General features: G+C 45.2%; 1 protein-coding gene across 2 annotated transcripts in view; it reads right to left on the bottom strand.

The window, feature by feature from the left end:
• LOC139277400 (voltage-dependent calcium channel subunit alpha-2/delta-2-like) overlaps positions 1–22,237 on the bottom strand; it is a 1,881,585-nt gene that overhangs the window by 1,806,697 nt on the left and 52,651 nt on the right. For both annotated transcript variants that reach the window (XM_070895823.1, XM_070895824.1), the window contains exon 2: positions 1,332–1,413. In XM_070895823.1, the coding sequence (XP_070751924.1) occupies positions 1,332–1,413 (82 nt within the window). The remainder of the gene's footprint in view (positions 1–1,331; positions 1,414–22,237) is intronic.

The raw sequence follows: 22,237 nt of genomic DNA, 5'->3' as shown, positions 1-22,237 counted from the left end.
CCGACAGAACAGCTCCCTCTTATCCCTGTACTGTTGCCAGTGCTCCATGAATCGAAACCCATTTCTCCCACACCAATCTTTGAGCCACGTGTTCATCTCTCTGATCTTATTTACTCGATGCAAATTTTCTCATGGCTCAGGTAGTAATCCAGAGATTACCACCTTTGTGGCTGTGCTTTTTAATTTAGCCCCTAGCTGCTTATAATCCCCCAGCAGTACCTGCCCATTATTCCTACTCTCTGTCTCCTGCCACCCAGCCAATTTCCTAAGCAGGTCAATAATTTGTCTTCAATTCCATGGGCTTCAACCTTAGTTAACAGTCTCTTATGAGGGACTTTAACAAATGCCTTTTGCAAGTCCATATAAATAACATCCATATACATTCCCCTGTCCACTACTTTTACCTCTTCAAAAATTCAATCAGGTTTGTCAGGCATGACCTACTTTTCACAAATCCATGCTGGCTCTTTCTGATCAACTAAAAATGTTCAAGATGTTCAGTCACCCTATCCTTAATTATAGATTCTAGCAATTTCCCAATAACAGATGTTAGGCTAACTGGTTTATAATTCCCTAGTTCCCCACTGTCACCATTCTTAAATAGCAGAGTGACATTCACAATTTTCCAATCGAAAGGAACGGTTCCTGAATCAAGAGAACCTTGGAAGATTATAGTTCAGGAATCTGCAACCATCTGGTCCTGGATATTTGTCACTCTTTCGTGCCATTATTTTCTTCAATACTGTTATTTTTCTTACATTAATTATGTTGAATCCTGTCCCTGATTCAATATTAGTTTCCTTGGGATGTCCGACATTCTATCTTCTTCCTCTACTGTAAATACTGACACAAAGTAATTATTCAACATGTCCGCCATTTCTTTATCATTGTCAATATTACCGATATCGGTTTTCACGGGGCCAACATTGCTCCTGACCACCTTCTTTTCCCCAATATAACTGTAAAAAATGTGTGTTGATTTTGATATCCCTTACAAGTTTATTTTCCTACTCTTTTTATAGCTCTTGCTATCTATTTTGTCACCCTTTGCTGTTCTTAGTATCTTTCCCATTCGCCAAGATCTGTGCTTTTTTTTAAATTGCATTTTTGTATGCTTTTCTTTTCACAATACCCAACATGCCAGCCAATACAGAATCCCTGGTATTTCAGACCATACAAAGAAAAACACTTGGTTTATATCACACCTCAGAATGCCTCAAAGAGCTTCACAGCCAATAAAGTACTTTTGAAGCGTAGTCATTGTTATAATGTAGGAAATACACAGCATCTGACATACCAGCCAATACAGATGTTGAATTTGTAACACTTACCGCTTTGAGCTGTTGAATCCCGCTGACCTGACGGACTACTCGATCCAACTCCTGTTCAATCCTCCCCGCCCAGTACTGAATCCTAAGCAGAGAAAAGAAATTAATTATACAAAGTACCATAATCTATCAATGAAAGATTCCTTCAGTTCTTCACAGGAAAGGTGGTGAATTTTGCTGTTTTAAATGTCTTGTGTTCAGAATCAGACTCAAAATGCTATGAACCACCAAACTCCAGCATTACAATCAACCCCACACTACGACCACCCAAGATCAGGTGATCAAACTCCATCACAATGCAACTAACCTCAGCCAACACTACATGCAACAATGTTAGTACCTGCACAGCTATTTCCCATACTAAAAGGCACATTAACTGAAACACGACAATTATTTGAGAGTTCAGCCAATGTCTGAGATATAGCCGAAACCACTGTGCTTAAAAGTGTCCAAGTCAGCCGACTGAGTAATCTACACAAGGAAAGTTTCTGTTTGCTGATATAAGAGTGCACACTTTCTCCATAGGGACACACTGTACTTAATCAAGACCAGAGAACCTAGATGCAGATCGGCAATATTCAAGGTTTAGGAACCCCCAAGGCAATAGAGGTACTGGAGGAGATTAACTACTTGGAATTAGATAGAATATACAGCACAGGAACAGGCGATGCGACCTAACCAGTCCATGCGCCGTTTATCCACTTGAGCCTCCTCCTATCCTTCCTCATTCAGCATAACCCTCTATTCCTTTCTCCCTCAGATGTGAATCTAGCCTCCCCTTAAATGCATCTATATTAATTGCCTCAACCACTCCCTGTGGTAGTGAGTTCCACATTCTCACCACTCTTTGGATAAAGAATGTTCTTCTGAATTCTCTATTGGATTTCTTGGTGACTATCTTATATTGATGGCCTCTAGTTTTGCTCTTCCCCAAAAGTGGAAACACACTGTGTGTGTCTACTCTATCAAAGCCTTTCCTAACTTTAAAGACCTTTATCAGGTTACCCCTCAGCCTTCTCTTTTCAAGAGAAAGACGACCCAACCTGTTCATCCTTTCCCGATAGGTAGAACTTTGCAGTTCTGGTATCATCCTTATTATTCATTTTTTGCATCCTCTCTGGTGCCTCCATATCCTTTTCATAATATGGCAACCAGAAATGTATGCAGTACTACAAGTGTGGTCTAACCAAGGTTCGATACAAGTTTAGCATAAATTCTCTACTTTTTAATTCTATCCCTCTAGAAATAAACCCTAGTGCTTGTTTTTTTTTAAATGGCCTTATTAACTTGTATCGCTACTTTTAGTGAATTGTGTATTTGTATTCCCAGATTGCTTTGTTCCTCTACCCCATTTAGATTCTTATTTTCCATGTAATATGCGACCTCCTGATTTTTCTTACCAAAATGTAATACCTCACACTTTTCTATACTGAAATTCATTTGCCAATTATATGCTCATTCTGCAAGTTTATTAATGTCCTCCTGTAATTTGTTGTAGTCCTCTTCCAGTATTGGCTATCCCCCCAATTTGGTGTCACCCGCAAATTTAGAAATTGTGTTCTAGACTTTAAAAAAAATTTGTTCCGAGATGTGGGCATCGCTGGCAAGGCCAGCATTTATTTCCCATCCCTAATTGCCCTTGAAGGTGGTGGTAAGCTGCCTTCTTGAACCACTACAGTTCTTGCAGCGAAGGGAATCCCACAGTGCTATTAGGGAGGGAGTTCTAGGATTTTGATCCAGCGACGATGAAGGAACGCCGATATATTTCCAAGTCAGGATCGTGTGTAACTTGGAGGGGAACTTGCAGGTGGTGGTGTTCCCATGCGTTGGCTACCCTTGTCATTCTAGGTGGTAGAGGTCGCGGGTTTGGGGGAGGGGTGCTGCTCAAGAAGCCTTGGCAAGTTGCTGCAGTGCATCTTGTAGATGGTACACATTGCAGCCACGGTGCGCCAGTGGTGGAGGGAATGAATGCTGAAGGTGGTGGATGGGGTGCCAATCAAGTGGGCTGCTTTGTTCTGGATGGGGTCGAGCTTCTTGAGTGTTGTTGGAGCTGCACTCATCCAGGCAAGTGGAGAGTATTCCATCGCACTCCTGACTAGTGCCTTGCAGACGGTGAAAAGGCTTTGGGAGTCAGGAGGTGAAACACTTGCCGCAGAATACCCAGCCTCTGACCTGCTCTTGTTGCCATGGTATTTATGTGGCTGGTCCAGTTAAGTTTCTGGTCAATGGTAACCCTCAGGATGTTGATGGTGGGAGATTTGGCGATGGTAATGCCATTGAATATCTAAGGGAGGTGGTTAGACTCTCGCTTGTTGGAGATAGTTATTGCCTGCCACTTGCATGATGCGAATGTTAGTTGCCACTTATCAACCCAAGCTTGAATGTCATTCAGGTCTTGCTGCATGTGGACATGGACTGCTTCATTTTCTGGAACTGAATGGAACTGAATTCTGTGTAATCATCAGCGATCATCCCCACTTCTGACCTTGATGGAGAGAAGGTTCTTGATGAAGCAGCTGAAGATGGTTGGACTTAGGACATGCCCTGAGGAACACCTGCAGCCATGTCCTGGGACTGTGATGATTGATCTCCAACAATCACAACCATCTTCCTTTGTGCTAGGTATGACTCCAGCCAGTGGAGTTTTCCCCCTGATTCCCATTGACTTCAATTTTACTAGGACTCCTTGATGCCACACTTGGTCAAATGCTGCCTTGATGTCAATGGTAGTCACTCTCACTTCTTGAATTCAGCTCTTTTGTCCATGTTTGGACCAAGGCTGTAATGAAGTCCCGAGCCGAGTGGTTCTGGCGGAACCCAAACTGAACATCGGTGAGCAGGTTATTGGTGAGTAAGTTCATCTGATAGCACTATCGACGGCATCTTCCATCACTTTGCTGATGACTGAAAGTAGGCTGATGAGGCAGTAATTGGCCAAATTGGATTTGTCCTGCTTTTTGTGGAAAGGACATACTTCGGCAGTTTTCCACATTGTCGGATAGATGCCAGTGTTGTAGCTGTATTGGAACAGTCTAATTCGTTAATATAAATTTTAAGCAAATTGTCCCACCTTCTGCCACTCTGAATAGCTACCCTTTACCCCTGCTCTCTGCTTTCTGTCTTGAAGCCAGCTTGCTATCCATTCTGCTACTCGTCCCCCTGACTCCACATGCTCTAACCTTATTCATTAGTTTATTCACTCTCTGGAGGGCTGGAGTTTCCACCACTGGAGTGGAACTAAACTACAGAACCAGTGGGAACCTGATCAACCTTCGCCGTCTCCAGGCCAGGTCCAAAACCACCCCCAAAACCACCCCAACCTCTGTCGCCAATGCTGAACACACAGAGGCTGAACTCTAGGTCATAGTCGACGTATTTACTGAGGCGTACGAAAGCGTGGGCCTTACGCTAAACATCAGTAAGACAAAGGTCCGCCACCAGCCTGTCCTCACTGCACAGCACTGCCCCCCAGTCATCAAGATCCACGGCGCGGCCCTGGACAACGTGGTCCACTTCCCTTATCTCAGGAGCCTCCTATCAACAAGAGCAGGCATTGACGACGAGATCCAACACTGTATCCAGTGCAGCCTTCAGCTGCCTGAGGAAAAGAGTGTTTGAAGACCAGGCCCTCAAAACTGTCACCAAGCTCATGGTCTATAGGGCCATAGTAATACCCACCCTCCTATATGGCTCAGAGACATGGACCACGTACAGGAGATACCTCAAGTCGCTGGAGAAATACCACCAGGATGTCTCCGCAAGATCCGACAAATCCCCTGGGAGGACAGAAGCACCAACATTAGCATCCTCGTCCAGGCCAACATCCCCAGCATTGAAGCACTGACCACACTTGATCAGCTCCGCTGGGCAGGCCACATCGTTCGCATGACAGACACGAGACTCCTAAAGGAAGCGCTCTACTCGGAACTCGTCCACAGCAAACCAGCCAAAGGTGGGCAGCGGAAATGTTACAAGGACATCCTCAAAGCCTCCCTGATAAAGTGCGACATCGCCACCGACACCTGGGAGTCCCTGGCCAAACACCACCTTAAGTGGAGGAAGTGCATCAGGAAGGGCGCTGAGCTCAGAGTCTCATCGCCGAGACCATGCAGAAATCAAGCACAGGCAGCGGAAGGAGCGTTTGGCAAACCAGACTCCCCGCCCACCCTTTTCTTCAACCACGGTCTGTCCCACTTGTGACAAAGACTGTGGTTCTCATATTGGCCTGTACAGCCACCTAAGAACTCATGCTAAGAGTGGAAGCAAGTCTTCCTCGATTTCAAGGGACTGCCTATGATGATGATGATGATGATGATGATGATGATGATAGTGGTGTACCTTATCGCAGGTCTTTTAAAAATCTAGATATATTACATCCGCTGCATTATCCTTGTTTACTCTCTCTGTTACCTCTTCAAAGAATTCAATGAATTTGGTCAAGCAAGACTTTCCCATTTGACATCCATGCTGACTATTCATTATAATATTTTTGGTTTCTAGATGTTTTTCTATTTTCTCTTTTAGGAGGGATTCCATTATTTTTCCTACCACCAATGTTAAGCTGACTAGTCTGTAGTTCCCTGGACATGTTGTATTTTCCTTATTACATATAGATATAACATTAGCTATATACCAGTCCTCTGGCACTACTCTTTTTTGTAACAAATTATTAAATATGTGTAATAGTGCCTCTACTATCTCGCCCCTAGATTATTTTAAAATGCGCAGCCGCAATCTGTCCATACCAAGGGTTTTATCCTCTGAGTTTGATTAGTTGATTTAATATTTCTCCGAATTTTATTTTAAATATAATTTCAAATCTCATTTCCAATATCATTATTATTCTATGATAACTAGCTAAAATTACACACCTTACCAGCAGTGCTGGTCAGCTTCCTGCTACCTAGGACCACTCTACTCAGTGTACCGCCTTGAAGGGCTGTCTGGAGCCATGTGGAAAGAATCCCAGGACATGTCTGCCTCTACAGATCCATCAATGAGCTAGGCTGCTTGCTCAACCATCAATAGTGCCCTGGAGTAGTGTAGAGTAGCCAGCATCAAGTATGGGATTATTGAGAATGTCACAAAGCATCAACTATGCTTCAATCGTCAAATGTCGAGCAATTTATCTCACAGCAAAATCAACCCTTAAACTCACCTTCCCTCCTCCCCCAAGGAGGAGAGTCACGAGCTGGTAAAGAACTGACAAACCTGGGTTGCAGCTCTTGCCAAACAGAAGGTGCCAGGAGCAACTGCTCATACGGCAGCACAACACAACATAAAAAGGTGTGAGGGCATTGTCCCATCTCCCTGATCATGGCAAGGAAAACTACCATACCTCACCTGATTCCACCAGCCATGTTATATATGTGGACTTGTATTTACTCTCTACAGCCACCAGAGGGCTCATCCCCTGGAGTTCCTTAGGAGCACAGATATTTAAGGAGGCTTCACAGGTTGGAGAGGCACTCTGGAGACCTGCAATAAAAGACTAAGGTCACACTTTACTCTGAACTCACAGTGTTCAGTCTGACTCTTTCTCCATAGACAACAACTGGCAACAAGATACAGACAGCGAACCCAAAGATGCAGAGAACAGTTGGCATCCTGGAGAAATTTTCGGAGGGAGATGATTGGGAAACTTTTGTGGAACGACTCGACTAATACTTCGAGGCCAACGAGCTAGATGGGGAAGAGAGCACTGCCAAACGAAGGGTGATCCTCCTATCGTCTGTGGGGCACCAACGTATGGCCTCATGAAGAATCTGCTCACTTCAGCGAAACCCATGGAGAAATCGTACGATGATTTGTGCACACTACTCCGAGAGCATTTGGACCTGAAGGAAAGCGTTCTGATGGTGAGGTACCGGTTCCACACCGACAAAAGGCCTGAAGGCCAGGAAGTGGCGAGTTATGTCGCTGAGCTAATACGCCTTGCAGGACATTGAGAATTTGAAGGACATTTCGAGCACATGCTCAGAGACTTTTTCATACTTGGCATTGGCCATGAGGTGATACTTCACAAACTTTTGACTGTAGAGACCCCAACCTTGAGTAAGGCCATAGGGATAGCCCAAGCGTTCATTGCCACCAGTGACAATACGAAGCAAATCTCTCAGCATACAAGTGCTGCTACAAGTACTGTGAACAAAATGATGTTGTTTTCGAATCGTAACATACAGGGTAGGTCACACATACCTGCAGCTGCACGTCCGCAGATGATTCAGAATCCACTATCAAGGGTGATGAATGCAAGGCCATTAACACCTTGTTGGCGCTGATCATCGTTTAAATTCTTGCCGATTCAAAGAGTACGTTTGCAAGGGCTGTGGAACAATGGGACACTTCCAACGAGTACGCAGGCGAGCTGCAAAGCCTGTTAAACCTGCAAACCACCATGTTTCAGAGGAGGACAGATCCACGGAGGAACACAACAAACCAGAGCCTCGGATCGAGGAGGCAGAGGTACATGGGGTGCACACATTCACCACGAATTTTCCGCCGATAATGCTGAATGTTGAACTAAATGGACTCCCGGTGTCAATGGAGCGGGACACGGGCGTGAGCCAGTCCATCATGGGCAAAAAGACTTTCGAAAGGTTGTGGTGCAACAAGGCCTCAAGGCTAGTCTTAACTCCAATTCGCACAAAACTAAGAACTTACACAAAAGAACTGATTCCTGTAAAGGCCTCCTATGATGGAGCGGTGCATAAGCTACCACTCTGGGTGGTACCGGGCGATGGTTCCATGCTGCTCGGCAGGAGCTGGCTGGGAAAGATACGCTGGAACTGGGACGACGTCCGAGCGCTATCGTCCGCTGGCGACACTTCATGTGCCTAAGTCTTAAACAAATTTCCTTCGCTGTTCGAACCAGGCATCAGGAAATTCCAAGAAGCAAAAGTGCAGATCCACCTAATTCCGGGGGCGCGACCCATCCATCACAAGGCGAGAGCAGTACCGTACATGATGAGCGAAAGGGTAGACATCGAGTTAGACCGGCTGCAAAGAGAGGGCATCATTTCACCGATCGAGTTCAGTGAGTGGGGCAGTCCTATTGTCCCAGTCCTCAAGGGAGACGGCACGATCAGAATCTGTGGCGATTACAAAGTAACTATCAATCATTTCTCCCTGCAGGACCAATAGCCACTACCAAAGACCAACAACCTCTTTGCAATGCTGGCGGGAGGAAAGATGTTCACGAAGCTGGATCTAACTTCAGCCCTCATGATGCTGGAACTGAAGGAATCATCGAAGGCCCTCACATGCATCAAAAGGTCTTTTTGTTTATAACAGATGCCCATTTGGAATCCGATCAGCGGCGGCGATATTCCAGAGAAACATGGAAAGTTTACTGAAGTCGGTCCCGCACACCGTGGTCTTCCAGGACGACATCTTGGTCACAGGTCGGAACACAGTCGAGCACCTGCAGAACGTGGAGAAGTTTCTTAGTCGACTCAACCGTGTTTTCCTGGCGCCTGAAGTGGAGTTCTTGGGAAGGAGGATTGCGGCGGACGGCATCAGGCCCACCAACGCAAAGACGGAAGCAATCGAGAACGCACTTCAGCCACAGAACGTGATGGAGCTGCGGTCATTTCTGGGACTCTTGAACTACTTTGGTAACTTCTTACCGGGTCTCAGCACACTGCATGTCTTACTATGAAAAGAGGGCAAATGGGTTTGGGGCAAAAGCCAAGAAAATGCCTTTGAAAAAGCGAGAAAATTGTTATGCTCAAACAAATTGCTTGTGTTGTATGATCCATGTAAGCTTTTGGTACTAGCATGTGATGCGTCGCCATATGGCGTCGGGTGTGTATTGCAACAAGCTAATGATTTCGGGAAACTGCAACCGGTTGCTTATGCATCCAGGAGTCTGTCTAAGGCCGAGAGAGCCTACAGCATGATTGAAAAAGAAGAGTTAGTGTGTGTCTATGGGGTAAAGAAAATGCATCAATACCTATTTGGCCTAAAATTCGAATTGGAAACTGACCATAAGCCACTTATATCCCTGTTTTCCGAGAGTAAAGGGATAAATACCAACGCATCAGCCCGCATCCAGAGATAGGCACTCACATTGTCCGCATACTATGCCATCCGCCACAAGCCACGCACAGAAAATTGTGCCGATGCTCTCAGTAGGCTGCCATTGCCCACCACGGGGGTGGAAATGGCGCAGCCCGCAGATCGAGCCATGCTTATGGAAGCATTTGAGAGTGAGCAATCACCGTCACTGCCCGGCAGATCAAAACCTGGACAAACCAGGACCCCTTATTATCTCTAGTCAAAAGCTGTGTGCTTCACGGGAGCTGGTCCAGTGTCCCAGTGGAAATGCAGGAAGAAATAAAGCCGTTCCAGCGGCGCAAAATGAAATGTCTATGCAGGCAGACTGCCTTCTGTGGGGAAATCGAATAGTGGTCCCCAAGAAGGGCAGAGACATCTTCATCAATGACCTCCACAGTACCAATCCAGGCAATGTAATGATGAAAGCGAATAGCCAGATACCACGTGTGGTGGCCCGGTATCGATGCGGACTTAGAGTCTTGCGTTCAGATGTAATACATGCTCGCAGTTAAGCAATGTAACCAGGGAGGTGTCGCTAAGTTTATGGTCTTGGCCCTCCAAACCGTGATCTGGGGTACACATCGACTATGCAGGTCCGTTCTTGGGTAAAATGTTCCTTGTGGTTGTAGACACATACTCCAAGTGGATTGAATGTGAGATAATGTCGGCTAGCATGTCCGCTGCCACTACTGAAAGCCTGCGGGCCATGTTTGCCACACACGGCTTAGCCGATGTCCTGGTGAGTGACAATGGGCCATGTTTTACCAGTGCTGAGTTCAAAGAATTCATGACCAGTAACGGTATCAAACATGTCACATCTGCCCCGTTTAAAACAGCGTCCAATGGTCAGGCAGAGAGAGCAGTGCAAACCATCAAGCAAGGCTTGAAGAGGGTAACTGAAGGCTCACTGTAGACTCGCCTATCCAGAGTCCTGCTTAGCTACCGCACGAGACCCCACTCACTCACTGGGATCCCACCTGCTGAACTGCTCATGAAAAAAGCACTTAAGCAAGGCTCTCGTTAGTTCACCCTGATCTACATGAACAGGTAGAGAGCAGGCGGCTTCAACAAAGTGCATACCGTGATAGCGCAAATGTGTCATGCGAGATTGAAATCAATGATCCTGTATTTGTATTAAATTTTGAACAAGGTCCCAAGTGGCTTCCCGGCACTGTCATGGCTAAAGAGGGGAGCAGGGTGTTTTAGGTCAAACTTTCAAATGGACTCATTCACTGGAAACACTTGGACCAAATCAAACTCAGATTCACGGACTATCCTGAGCAACCCACCTTGGACTCTACCTTTTTTGATCCCCCAACATACACACCAGTGGCAACTGGCACCACGGTTGACCACGAAGCATAATCCATCATCCACAGCAGCCCTGCAGGGCCCAACACACCAGGCAGCCCAGCAAGGCCAGCTGCACAGCAGCCTAGCGAGGGCCCAACAAATGATTCAACAACACCAGATTTCACACTGAGACGATCAACCAGGGCAAGAAGGGCCCCAGATCGACTCACATTGTAAATAGTTACACTATTGATTTTGCGGGGGGGAGGAAGTGTTGTTATATATGTGGACTTGTATTTACTCTCTACAGCCACCAGAGGGCTCGTCCCCTGGCATCCCAAGGGATCCCATATTCCCTTGGGAGCACAGGTATTTAAGGAGGCTTCACAGGTTGGAGAGGCACTTTGGAGACCTGCAATAAAAGACTAAGGTCACACTTTACTTTGAGATCAGTGTTCAGTCTGACTCTTTCTCCATACACAAGCCAGAAATGCAAAGCTTCAGGATCATCTACTTTACTCTTTGCAACCCAATCAAGGTCAGCGCCGAATCTTACCTCTCCCTCGTGTAGTACCTTCCAATAGCTCTCGGCCCAAGCCTCAAAGTTTCATCAACATGCTGCAAACCAGATTTACTCATTGCCAGCGGTTTAATATGCGTCCTTAAGAGCTTTAGCAATGAAATGCCCACTGTGAAAGATAATTCCCCCTTCAGAGCTTTTGGTGCCACACTACTGTAGTCAGAGTCTTCCCTCTGTGAAATAGTGTCTCCTTTGTACCTCACAGTTTGATCTTTGACCTTTGCCTGCCTAAAAACTCTGAACCATGAAGAGAATCATAGAATCTTGTAGCACAGGAGGCCATTCAGTCCATTGTGCCTGTGCTGGCTCTTTGATAAAGCTATCCAATTTTGTCCTACACCCCAGCCTTTTCCCCATAATCCTGCAAATTATTCCTCTTCAAATTGCCTTTTGAAAGTTCCTATGGAATTTGCTTCCATCAATGTTTCAGATAGTCCATTCCAGACATTAATAACCCTCAGTGTGTAAAACGGTTCTCATTTTCCCGCTAGCTGTGACCTTTGGTTACCGACTCATTTGCCAGAGGAAACAATTTCTTCCTACTTGCTCTATCAAAACCCTTCATAATTTTGAATACTTCTATTAAGTCTTCCCTTAAACTTCTGTGATCTAAAGAGAACAATACCAACTTCATCAATCTCCTAGAAGGCAAAAACGGAAGGTCAAAACGGGGCATCAATGGAAGAAGTGATGAAACAAGCAGGAGGTTAGAGACAGATGTTAACCCTCACAGGACACACAGGTAAGGTGGCCACCAGGAATCTGAGATTACTGTTTTGGATAACAGATGCCACGTTGGGATTGGAAAGAATACTAAGGATAGCAGAGAGAGAGACCATGGTCTGGTACAACCATCACCAAAGCTACAATCAACCCCAAAAGCAAATTCAGTGGTGATCCCCACACTCAACAACCCCCCGCCCCCCCAGAACACTGCAACTAACCTGACATTTAGCTTTTATGACTAATCTAAACTCCAATCCAGTAACTGGACTCAAACTTTGAAAGCAATGACTCACTCCTAAAAGGTTACTGTTAAGGTAGGCAGTATGTTGCTGCCTTCCTTAATTTTCAGCTTTAAAAAGGAAGACTTGCATTTATATAGTGCCTTTCATGACCTCAGGACATCCCAAAGACTATGATAATGTACAGATAATCTGTTTTAGTGATGTTGATTGAGCGATAAAAATTGGCCAGGACACTGGGAGAACTCCCCTGCTCTTCTTTGAAATAGTGCCCTGGGCTCTTTTACTTCAACCTGAGAGAGCAGACGGGGCCTCGGTTTAACATCTCATCCAAAAGACGGCAACTCCAACAGTGCAGCACACTCTCAGTACTACACTGGAGTGACAGCCTAGATTTTTGCGCTCAAGTCTCTGGAGTGGGACTTAAACCCGCAACCTTCAGACTCAGAGGCGTGAGTGCTACCCACTGAGTCACGGTTGACACAGACAGCAGTAGTTGGAGCTCAACAAATGCAACCTAATCCACTGTCAGCCATTCACACCAGATTCTGACAATGGTTATCTCATTAGGCATCAGATTGGGATGCTACTGCTGTACTCACCATGTCCAAGGGTACCCACAGGATTGGTGGCTGTTATACTACCATGTCCCTGCCCCGACATCCATAAATAAACAGGGCGATACTGATTGAGACTCCATGCTTAGCAGCAATGCTTATTCCAATGGTGGAATCTTTCCATACTGCCATTTTATATACCTTAAATCACATGAGGGACTTTCGATCAAGAATATCTATCAACATGCTGCAAGATTAAACTGAGAATGACAAAATGTCATCTATATAGACCCAGTTAATCTGCAACTGTAGTTAAACTTTGAACAGTGGTAATTGGGACTAACTCAAACTATCATGTACTGCAGTAATGGGATCTTTCTTTTTCCCTGTAGTAGTTAGAAATAAAACTTAATCAGCACAAACATGTACCCACCACTCCATTTAGGAATCACTAGACAAAGACCGACCAAATTCCATCTAATTAGCCTTCTGCCATCCTGGTAGGCGCATGATACGATATTGGAGTTGTTGACCAATCATAGCAATCAATCGCCATCAATTAGTCTACAGCAGACCCAGACACCACACTAGGAAACTTCCAGTGATGGAGAGCTTTTGCAACCTTAGGTCCAAAGTTATCTGTTCCTCCCGAGCATGCGACACTTACCACGTCATGGCGCAAATTGCTCAAACTGGATCTATTTAATTTTCATTTGAATGAATCCATACTGCTTCCACCATCTCCCTAGGGAGCCTGTTCGATACTTTTACCATTCGCTCACTGCAATATTGTTTCCTCAGATTAATTTTGAATGTATCCCCTTCAAGCACAGGCCGAGTCCTTTGGTTTAAATGTTCAGGATAAGGTGAAACAGCTCGTCATGATCTACATTATCTGGCCCAGGTCAACTTGAACAACATTTAATACTCAGACTGAGTACTTATCCAGCAATTTATGAAGACCAGAACGCTTGTTACAATACTGAATACCGAATCCCAACTGTATGCAGTGTACCAGGCACAAACACATTGGCACGTTTCTGTTTGATCAGATCTAACCACATGGCACTATAGCCACTCAGCAGCAGGCCCAGAAATATTTACTGGCTGTTATCCCACAAGTGCGGAACTTTATAAAATAATCATCATCTTCACCCAAATATTCCATTATGTTTCCATCAATCATGACTCATACCAGCTTCAACGTCTACTGAATACAATTTGAGGAATAATTTAATGTCACCAATTTTATCACCATGACAACCAAGACTGCAAAATGGTTGATAACAGCAGACTGCATACACAGTTCAGCTAAAATGGGAGGACGAAAAGATCAGCCGAGGCTAAAACAACACAGCCAAGGATTGTAAACTGAGACAGGCACAAGGAAGAAATGCAAATTAACATGGTTGCAGGGAAGGATAATGTAAAGGTGGATGTTCACTGTGTATATCAATGATTTGGATATAAGCCGAGAGGGAGTGGTGTCATAATTTTCAGATAATATCCAAATAGGAGCTATAGTTAATTCTCTAGAAGACCGAAGGAAACTGAAATGTATCTTGATGAAGGAATGGGCTAAAAAGTTGCAGATTGAATTCATTGCCAGTCACTGCGAGGTGACACATTTTGGTAAAAATAACAGCAGTAATTATACAGTGAACAGAAGTAGGCTCGGTGCTATGGAAAAGTAGAGAGATTTGGGGAGACAGGTTCACAGTACATTAAAAGACAGCACCTCAGGTTGATAAATCTGCAAAAAAAAAACAAATAGAAATCTAGGTTGTATTACATGTATAGAATATAAAAGCCAAGAGGTAATCCCGAGTCTATATAAAACCTTAATAAGATCACAGTTAGAGTAGTATGTGCAGCTATGCAGAGGGTACAATGAGAGTGGGGCAGCATTTAACAACGGTGGGGTCGTGGCCCAGCATTTAACAACGGTGGGGTCGTGGTCCAGCATTTAACAACGGTGGGGTCGTGGCCCAGCATTTAACAACGGTGGGGTCGTGGCCCAGCATTTAAAAACGGTGGGGTCGTGGCCCAGCATTTAACAACGGTGGGGTTGTGGTCCAGCATTTAACAACGTTGGGGTCGTGGCCCAGCATTTAACAACAGTGGGGTCGTGGCCCAGCATTTAACAACAGTGGGGTCGTGGCCCAGCAGCAGCGCAGCATTTAACAGCAGTGGGGTCGGGGCTCAGGGGAGGCGCACAGAGCTTGGTCTTCAGTTGTCCTGGTTAACCCTTGCCACTGGACCAAGACCTAGCTCTGTCAAGCCCGTGTGGTGTCTGATGTGCAACAGTCACCACACGGTAAAAACATCCACGCACAGGCATCTTCCACCCTTTAAAATGTAACTCATTGTAACACCTGTGAGCCCATTTTTTTTGGTGTGAAGAGCATCATCCTCATTACGAGGGACTGCCTAATAATAGTACAAGGATGCTAAAATAACAGAAAATCCTAGAAACACTCACCAGGTCAGGCAGCATCTGTGGAAAGGAAAACAAAACAGAGTTAATGATTCAGGTTAACCAGTCATCAACCTGAAAATTTAACTCTGCTTCTCTCTCCACAGATACTGCCTGTCTTGCCGAGTGTTTCCAAATTTTTCTGTTATAGGAACAGGAGTAGGCAATTTAGCCACTTGAGCACCTGCTCTGCCATTCAATGAGATCATGCCTGATCTGCGACCTAACTCCATGCACCCACCTTTGCCCCATATCCCTTAATACCTTTGGTTAATAAAAATCTATCAATCTCAGATTTAAAATGAACAAGTTTAAATGTAAGGGATTTAGAACAGAGAGCAGGAGAAACTTCCTCACACAGAGTTGTGAGGCTGTGGAATTCACTTCCAGGGTTAGTGGTTGAGGCAGAAACAATGTTAATATTCAAGATTAGATTGGATAGGAGGATGAAGGGAAAGGTGTTGAAGGATATTGGAACATGGTGGGTAACTGTGATTAGAGCTATTTGCTAGTGTGGAGAGTAAATGCCTGGTCGGGCCACATTGTTAGTTTCCAAGTTGTAACTTCTATGTATCTGGTTTACCCCACATCTAACTTGGAGCAGTGGCGAGGGAGTCTTAACCTGTGCTACATCTGACTTTGGATCTCTTGATAGCAGCACAGAGTTCCTAAAGATGGTGAAGTGCTCTAATCCCCTGCAATAACTCATTGCCTTAATGAGCAAGAAATATCTATCCAAAATAAATAGAGACCTTTTGTTTCTGGTGCTGTGGTTGAATTCATCCTCGCCAAGTGACAAAAAAGGAGTGCTTATGATCAGAGTAGGCCATGCCATCTCATGTAGACATGTAGGCCTCAATTTTGCCATCGCTCAGCAGATGGGATGTGTGGCGGGTCTGCTGTGAACCTGCAGACCAGATAGGCAGTGGCAGGGGACCCAATTCAAATCATTACAGGTCTCCCACAGGTTTCCCGCTGTGCCTAGACCTCATCAGTGAAGTTGAGGTGGGAGGCCAATGAATCAGTTGATGAGTTGACACTTCAAATGTCAACTCAAAGCTTCCTTAAGCACGAGCATCTCTAAACTTTATTTCCACTATAGATCCAGGATGCTGCAAGTCTTTACACAAACCTCCATGCAGTCTCCATGCTCATTACCTCTCCCACCATTGACAGATCGCTTTTGTCATCTCTACTTCACCTGCCATCAATTCATCAGCATGGATGCACTTTATACTCTCACCTTGGTCCTCAGAATCTGACCACGATCAGCCTCAGAAGCAGCATCACCAGCAGCACCAAAAACCGCAACAACCTTCTCCGCAATCACCTGATGCTTCACAGCATCCGACCACATTGCTGCCAGGGATGGCCTCACCATGGTCACATTTACTTCACTTGACACTGCACACCCTGGCTGTCACATGATGGGCCAGATTGGCACCACCCTACACCAACAACATAAAGCATCCCGACAATGCCTAAGCCATTCCTTTCATACACATCAGCATTGCAGGAGGTACGATTATGTCTCAACGTTCACTGCAACTCACTAAGCCACTTCCAAAGGTGTACACAAATCTGTACAAGAAAGCAAAGTGTTGAAAATAAGGATTTCAATGTTTGGCAGCACATTAACAGAAACTTCACATGAACATTGGCTAAAACACACAGGTGCCTACCCTTGTGCAAGGTAAGTTGGTGTGAGTAAGTATGTACAGGAGTAGAAAGACAGACAGACTTGGATTTATATAGTGCCTTTCATGACTACTGGACGTCTCAACGTGCTTTACAACCAATGAAGGACTTTTGGAGTGTAGTCACTGTTGTAATGTGGGAAACGCAGCAGCCAATTTGCGCACAGCAAGCTCCCAAAAACACTATGATAATGATCAGATAATCATTTTTTTTTTGTTATGTTGACTGAGGGATAAATATTGGCCAGGACACCGGGGATAACTCCCCTGCTCTCCAAATGCGCTGCTATTTCAAACTTAATAATTGATTCCAACATTTTCCCCACTACTGATGTCAGACTAACCAGTCTATAATTACCTGTTTTCTCTCCCCCTCCTTTTTAAAAAAGTGGTGTTACATTTGCTACCCTCCAGTCCATAGGAACTGATCCAGAGTCGATAGACTGTTAGAAAATGATCACCAATGCATCCACTATTTCTAGGGCCACCTCCTTAAGTACTCTTGGATGCAGACAATCAGGCCCCGGGGATTTATCGGCTTTCAACCCCATCAATTTCCCTAACACAATTTCCCGCCAAATAAGGATATCCGTCAGTTCCTCCTTCTCACTAGACCCTCGGTCCCCTAGTACATCCGGAGGGTCATTTATGTCTTCCTTCGTGAAGACAGATCCAAAGTATTTGTTCAATTGGTCTGCCATTTCTTTGTTCCCCATTATTAATTCACCTGAGTCCGACTGCAAGGGACCTACGTTCGTCTTCACTAATCTTTTTCTCTTCACATATTTATAGAAGCGTTTGCAGTCAGTTTTTATCTTCCCTGCAAGCTTCCTCTCGTACTCCATTTTCTCCCTCCTAATTAAACCCTTTGTCCTCCTCTGCTGAATTCTAAATTTCTCCCAGTCCTCAGGTTTGCTGCTTTTTCTGGCCAATTTATATGCTTCTTCCTTGGATCTAACACTATCCTTAATTTCCCTTGTTAGCCACGGTTGAGCCATCTTCTCTGTTTTATTTTTACTCCAGACAGGGATGTACAACTGTTGAAGTTCATCCATGTGATCTATAAATGTTTGCCATTGCCTATCCACAGTCAACCCTTTAAGTAACATTTGCCAGTCTATTCTAGCCAATTCGCGCTTCATGCCGTCGAAGTTAGCTTTCCTTAAGTTTAGGACCCTAGTTTCTTAATTAACTGTGCCACTCTCCATCTTAATAAAGAATTCTACCATATTATGGTCACTCTTCCTCAAGGGGCCTCGCACAACAAGATTGCTAATTAGTCCCGTCTCGTTACACATCACCCAGTCTAGGATGGCCAGCTCTCTAGTTGGTTCCTCGACATATTGGCAATGAAAACCATCCCTAATACACTCCAGGAAATCCTCCTCCACTGCATTGCTACCAGTTTGGTTAGCCCAATCTATATGTAAATTAAAGTCGCCCATGATAACTGCTGTACCTTTATTGCACACATCCCTTATTTCTTGTTTGATGCTGTCCCCAACCTCACTACTACTGTTTGGTGGCCTGTACACAACTCCCACCAGTGTTTTCTGCCCATTGGTATTCCGCAGCTCCACCCATACCAATTCCACATCATCCAAGCCAATGTCTTTCCTTACTATTGCATTAATTTCCTCTTTAACCAGCAACGCCACCCCGCCTCCTTTTCCTCTCTGTCTATCCTTCCCAAATGTTGAATACCCCTGGATGTTGAGTTCCCAGCCTTGGTCACCCTGGAGCCATGTCTCTGTGATGCCAATTACATCATATCCATTAACTGCTATCTGCGCAGTTAATTCGTCCACCTTATTCCAAATACTCCTCGCATTGAGACACAGAGCCTTCAGGCTTGTCTTTTTAACACACCTTGCCCCTTTATAATTTTGCTGTAATATGGCCCTTTTTGTTTTTTACCTTGGGATTCTCTGCCCTCCACTTTTACTATTCTCCTTGCTATCTTTTTCCTCTGCCTCCCTGCATAGGTTCCCATCCCCCTGCCATGTTAGTTTAACTCCTCCCCAACAGCACTAGCAAACACTCCCCCCTAGGACATTGGTTCCGGTCCTGCCCAGGTGCAGACCGTCCGATTTGTACTGGTCCCACCTCTCCCAGAACCGGTTCTAATGCCCCAGGAATTTGAAACCCTCCATTCTGCACCACTGCTCAAGCCACTTATTCATCTGAGCTATCCTGCGATTCCTACTCTGACTAGCATGTGGCACTGGTAGCAATCCTGAGATTACTCATTTCTACTGTAGAACACTGACAGCACAAATGTCAAAAGTAAATTTGCGCATTGTCCCTTTAAGGAAACCAGCTGATGACGTGTCATAAATGATGTAATTAGACCCATTTCCTTCAATTGGATGGGAAACTCGTTGGGCAGGCTTAACAAGCCCAATCAGGGCAAAGTCATGTTGGATGCCGGGATGAAGCCAACAGCGGGGCCGAGACCCGCCACCTTCGCCCGCCTCAGTAGGAAAAATCGCGGCCATAGACTCTCTACTCCCATCATCTCAATCACAGTTAAGGCCATCCTTGATCACTTCCTTGTAACCTTCAACAGTCTCATCACCCTTCCCCTCTATCCCACTTCCTTCCGTGTTCACTCCTCAAAAAAAGCTCATACCAAGTTACTTACCACAGCACTCAAATTCCCAACTCTCTAGCTTTTGGCCCTCCATACGCCAGAATACTTCTGTAGCTTCCTATCTGCTCAATCACTCCATCAATCCCACCTTTAATGTCCTTATCCCCAGTAAAACCTCTCGCCCTGGTCGGTCCTTTTGGTACGACCCTCATCTCCTCTCCCTTAAGCCCAAGGGATACAGACTTCAACGTTAATGACGGACAACTAGTTTAGCCATTCATCGCCAGATCTGGCTGGACCACATAAAGCACCATCAGGTCCTGCTCTCCAATGTCAAAACTGCGCACTATTCCAGGAGCATTCTAGAATGCTTCTCTTCTCCACTACAAACTGTCTTCTTAAACCCCTCTCCCCTGCTTCCTCTACCCTTACCTCCAACAAGTGCGAGGAGCTCACAGACTTTTTTGTCACCAAGATTGAGAGATTGCGTTCAGCTGCCTCTGCTGCAATCCTCCCTTCCTCTAACCCACCAAGCCATATATCCCCTAAGGTTCCCCCCTGACCAACCCTGAACTTGCATCTTTCTCTAACTTTTCTCATATCTTCCTTCATGCCTTCCCAAAACTCATCTTGCCCAAGAGACCCATCTCCTGCTCTGTCTATCTTAATCCCATTAAATTACTGACCACTTAACTTCCCTTTCTGGTCCTCCATGTTCACTGATATTGTTAACGGCTCCCTCTCCTAGAGTACTGTGGTCCCCTTTAAATCTGCTGTTATCAACCCCCTTCACAAAAACTCACCCTTGACATCTCTGTCCTTGTAAACTACTGCTTCATCTTCAACCTCCCTTTCCTCGCCAAAATCCTTGACTGTGTCCTCCAACCTCTACAATCCTCCAAGAACTCTGCGTTCCTCCTGCATCCCCGATTTAATTTGCACAATCACTGGTGGTCATGTTTGCCGCTGCCTAGACCTTAAGCTCTGGAATTCCCTCCCTAAACCTCTCCGTCTCTCTATCTCTGTCTTCTCCTTTAAGATGCTCCTTAAACCTACTACTCTGACCAAGCTTTTGATCACCTGTCCATATCTCCATATGTGGCTCGGTGTCAAATTGTACACTCCTGTGAAGTGCCTTGGGACATTTTACTATGTTAAAGGTGCTGTATAAATGCAAGTTGTTGTAGACACAATTGTGATGGATGTTGTGCTGTCTGAAACAGCTAGATTTGTAAGAAACTCTGAATAAATAAAAGCAAGCTCCTAAATCAACACAGACGTCTGACTCAACAGAAATATAGCAGTCATACAAACAGACAAAGGCGATGAGAGGGAAATGTCCTCTCTTTTATAATATAAACACATTTGTTAACATCTAGCATCAGAGACCTGCTCTCTGCATTGTAAATCATTAAAGAGTGCCACTGTCGGACAGAAACAGCTTGTGGTTGTGGTATCTGTTCCAACAGTGTCTCTAGTCCTTTAGGGGAGAAGGTCCCTGGCCACCATACGTGCCCATCTGGAGCCCTGCCCTCAGAACCGGGAACAGAAGAGATCACACACAACACAAGACTAGGCAGGCCCTTCCCTGTCCCCCTCCCACAGTGGCTCCAGCATGTTTAATCCAGTCTGGGCCACACAGACATTAAGGTGTCTGGCTTGACCTCTCAGTCTGTGCTCAATTAGCTGCTCTTGGCTAGTCTGCTCCAATTGCCTCAGGCTTCTTGCTGAGGGAATCTACCAGGGTTGCAACCCAGTGACCACTTGTAATTTCAAACACTCGGATGTCAAGTGAGGACACAACTGGCAGTGATGGTTAAAGAGCTTGTCAACACTCACCATTGAGGCAGATAGCACATTTCTGATAGGATAACGCGTTTCAGGAGGTGGTCACCCCGCAACTACAAAGAATTCTGGAGGAGAGAGAGAGGTTGACCACCAGGCAGACTAGGAGGAACAAGCAGCCAGGCAGTGCAGGAATCCCCGGAAGTGTGACGCTCACAAACCAGTATTCAGTATTGAATACCAGTGAGGGTGATGACACCATGGGGAGTGGTGTCAGAAGCAAATCCACGATACCGTGTGGAAATGCAGTTGACATAGGGGATTCGATAGTCAGGTAGATAGACAGTTGTTTCCGAGTATGTTATCCTATACCCAGGCACCAGGGGACATCACTGAATGGGTGCGAACATTTTTCAGGGGGAAGGGGAGCAGCCAGAAGATGTGGTCTATGTTGGAACCAATGACAAGAGAGGGAAAAGGATTGATGTCCTACAGGCAGAGTTTCACAAGCTAGGAAAAAGATGAAAGAACAGGACCTCAAAAGGTGGTAATCTCTGGATTGCTGCCAGTATCATGTGCTAATAAGTACAGAAACAAGAAGATAGTGCAGATCAATGCGTGACTGGAGAAGTGGTGCAGGAGTGAGGGCTTCATATTCCTGGGACATTGGAACTAGTTCTGAGGCAGGAGAGACCTGTACAAGCCAGACGGGTTACAACTCTTTTAGAGGAGACAAAATAAAACATTTAAATCAAGTACCCCCCAATCAGGGGGGACCATTCCAAACATTTTCCAATGCCCTTTTTTGGGCTTTTTTTGGGTTTTTTTGTATTTTTGTGGGGTTTTTTTGGGCATTAAAATCGTACATTTTACAAGTGCCCCCTATAAAAGGGGAGGGGGACACT

The sequence above is a fragment of the Pristiophorus japonicus genome, chromosome 12 (genome assembly GCF_044704955.1).
Source record: "Pristiophorus japonicus isolate sPriJap1 chromosome 12, sPriJap1.hap1, whole genome shotgun sequence".
Taxonomy (NCBI): Eukaryota; Metazoa; Chordata; class Chondrichthyes; family Pristiophoridae; genus Pristiophorus; species Pristiophorus japonicus.
This window is presented reverse-complemented; position numbering and strand designations above follow the sequence as displayed.